General features: G+C 64.1%; 1 protein-coding gene across 1 annotated transcript in view; it reads left to right on the forward strand.

The window, feature by feature from the left end:
• Positions 1 to 223, forward strand: part of LOC119591890 (metalloreductase STEAP4-like) — a 46,860-nt gene that overhangs the window by 41,720 nt on the left and 4,917 nt on the right. Inside the window, exon 4 of the mRNA XM_037940636.1 lies at positions 38 to 214. Within this exon, the coding sequence (XP_037796564.1) occupies positions 38 to 214 (177 nt within the window). The remainder of the gene's footprint in view (positions 1 to 37; positions 215 to 223) is intronic.

The raw sequence follows: 223 nt of genomic DNA on the forward strand, positions 1-223 counted from the left end.
GCAGTCCCTCATTACCCTTCTCCCCCCCCCCTCCCAGGAACCTCGTGAAGCAAACGGGCGCCACGCTAAGCAGCCAGGAGGAGGCGCTGAGGGCGGCGAAGGTGGTGCTGGTGGCCGTGGGGAGGGACCACTACGACTACCTGCCCATCTCGCTCCTGAGGAACAAGGTCCTCGTCGACGTCTCCAACAACACAGAGCGACGCAGAGGACCTCAGTGAGTACC

The sequence above is a fragment of the Penaeus monodon genome, chromosome 29 (genome assembly GCF_015228065.2).
Source record: "Penaeus monodon isolate SGIC_2016 chromosome 29, NSTDA_Pmon_1, whole genome shotgun sequence".
NCBI lineage: Eukaryota > Metazoa > Arthropoda > Malacostraca > Decapoda > Penaeidae > Penaeus > Penaeus monodon.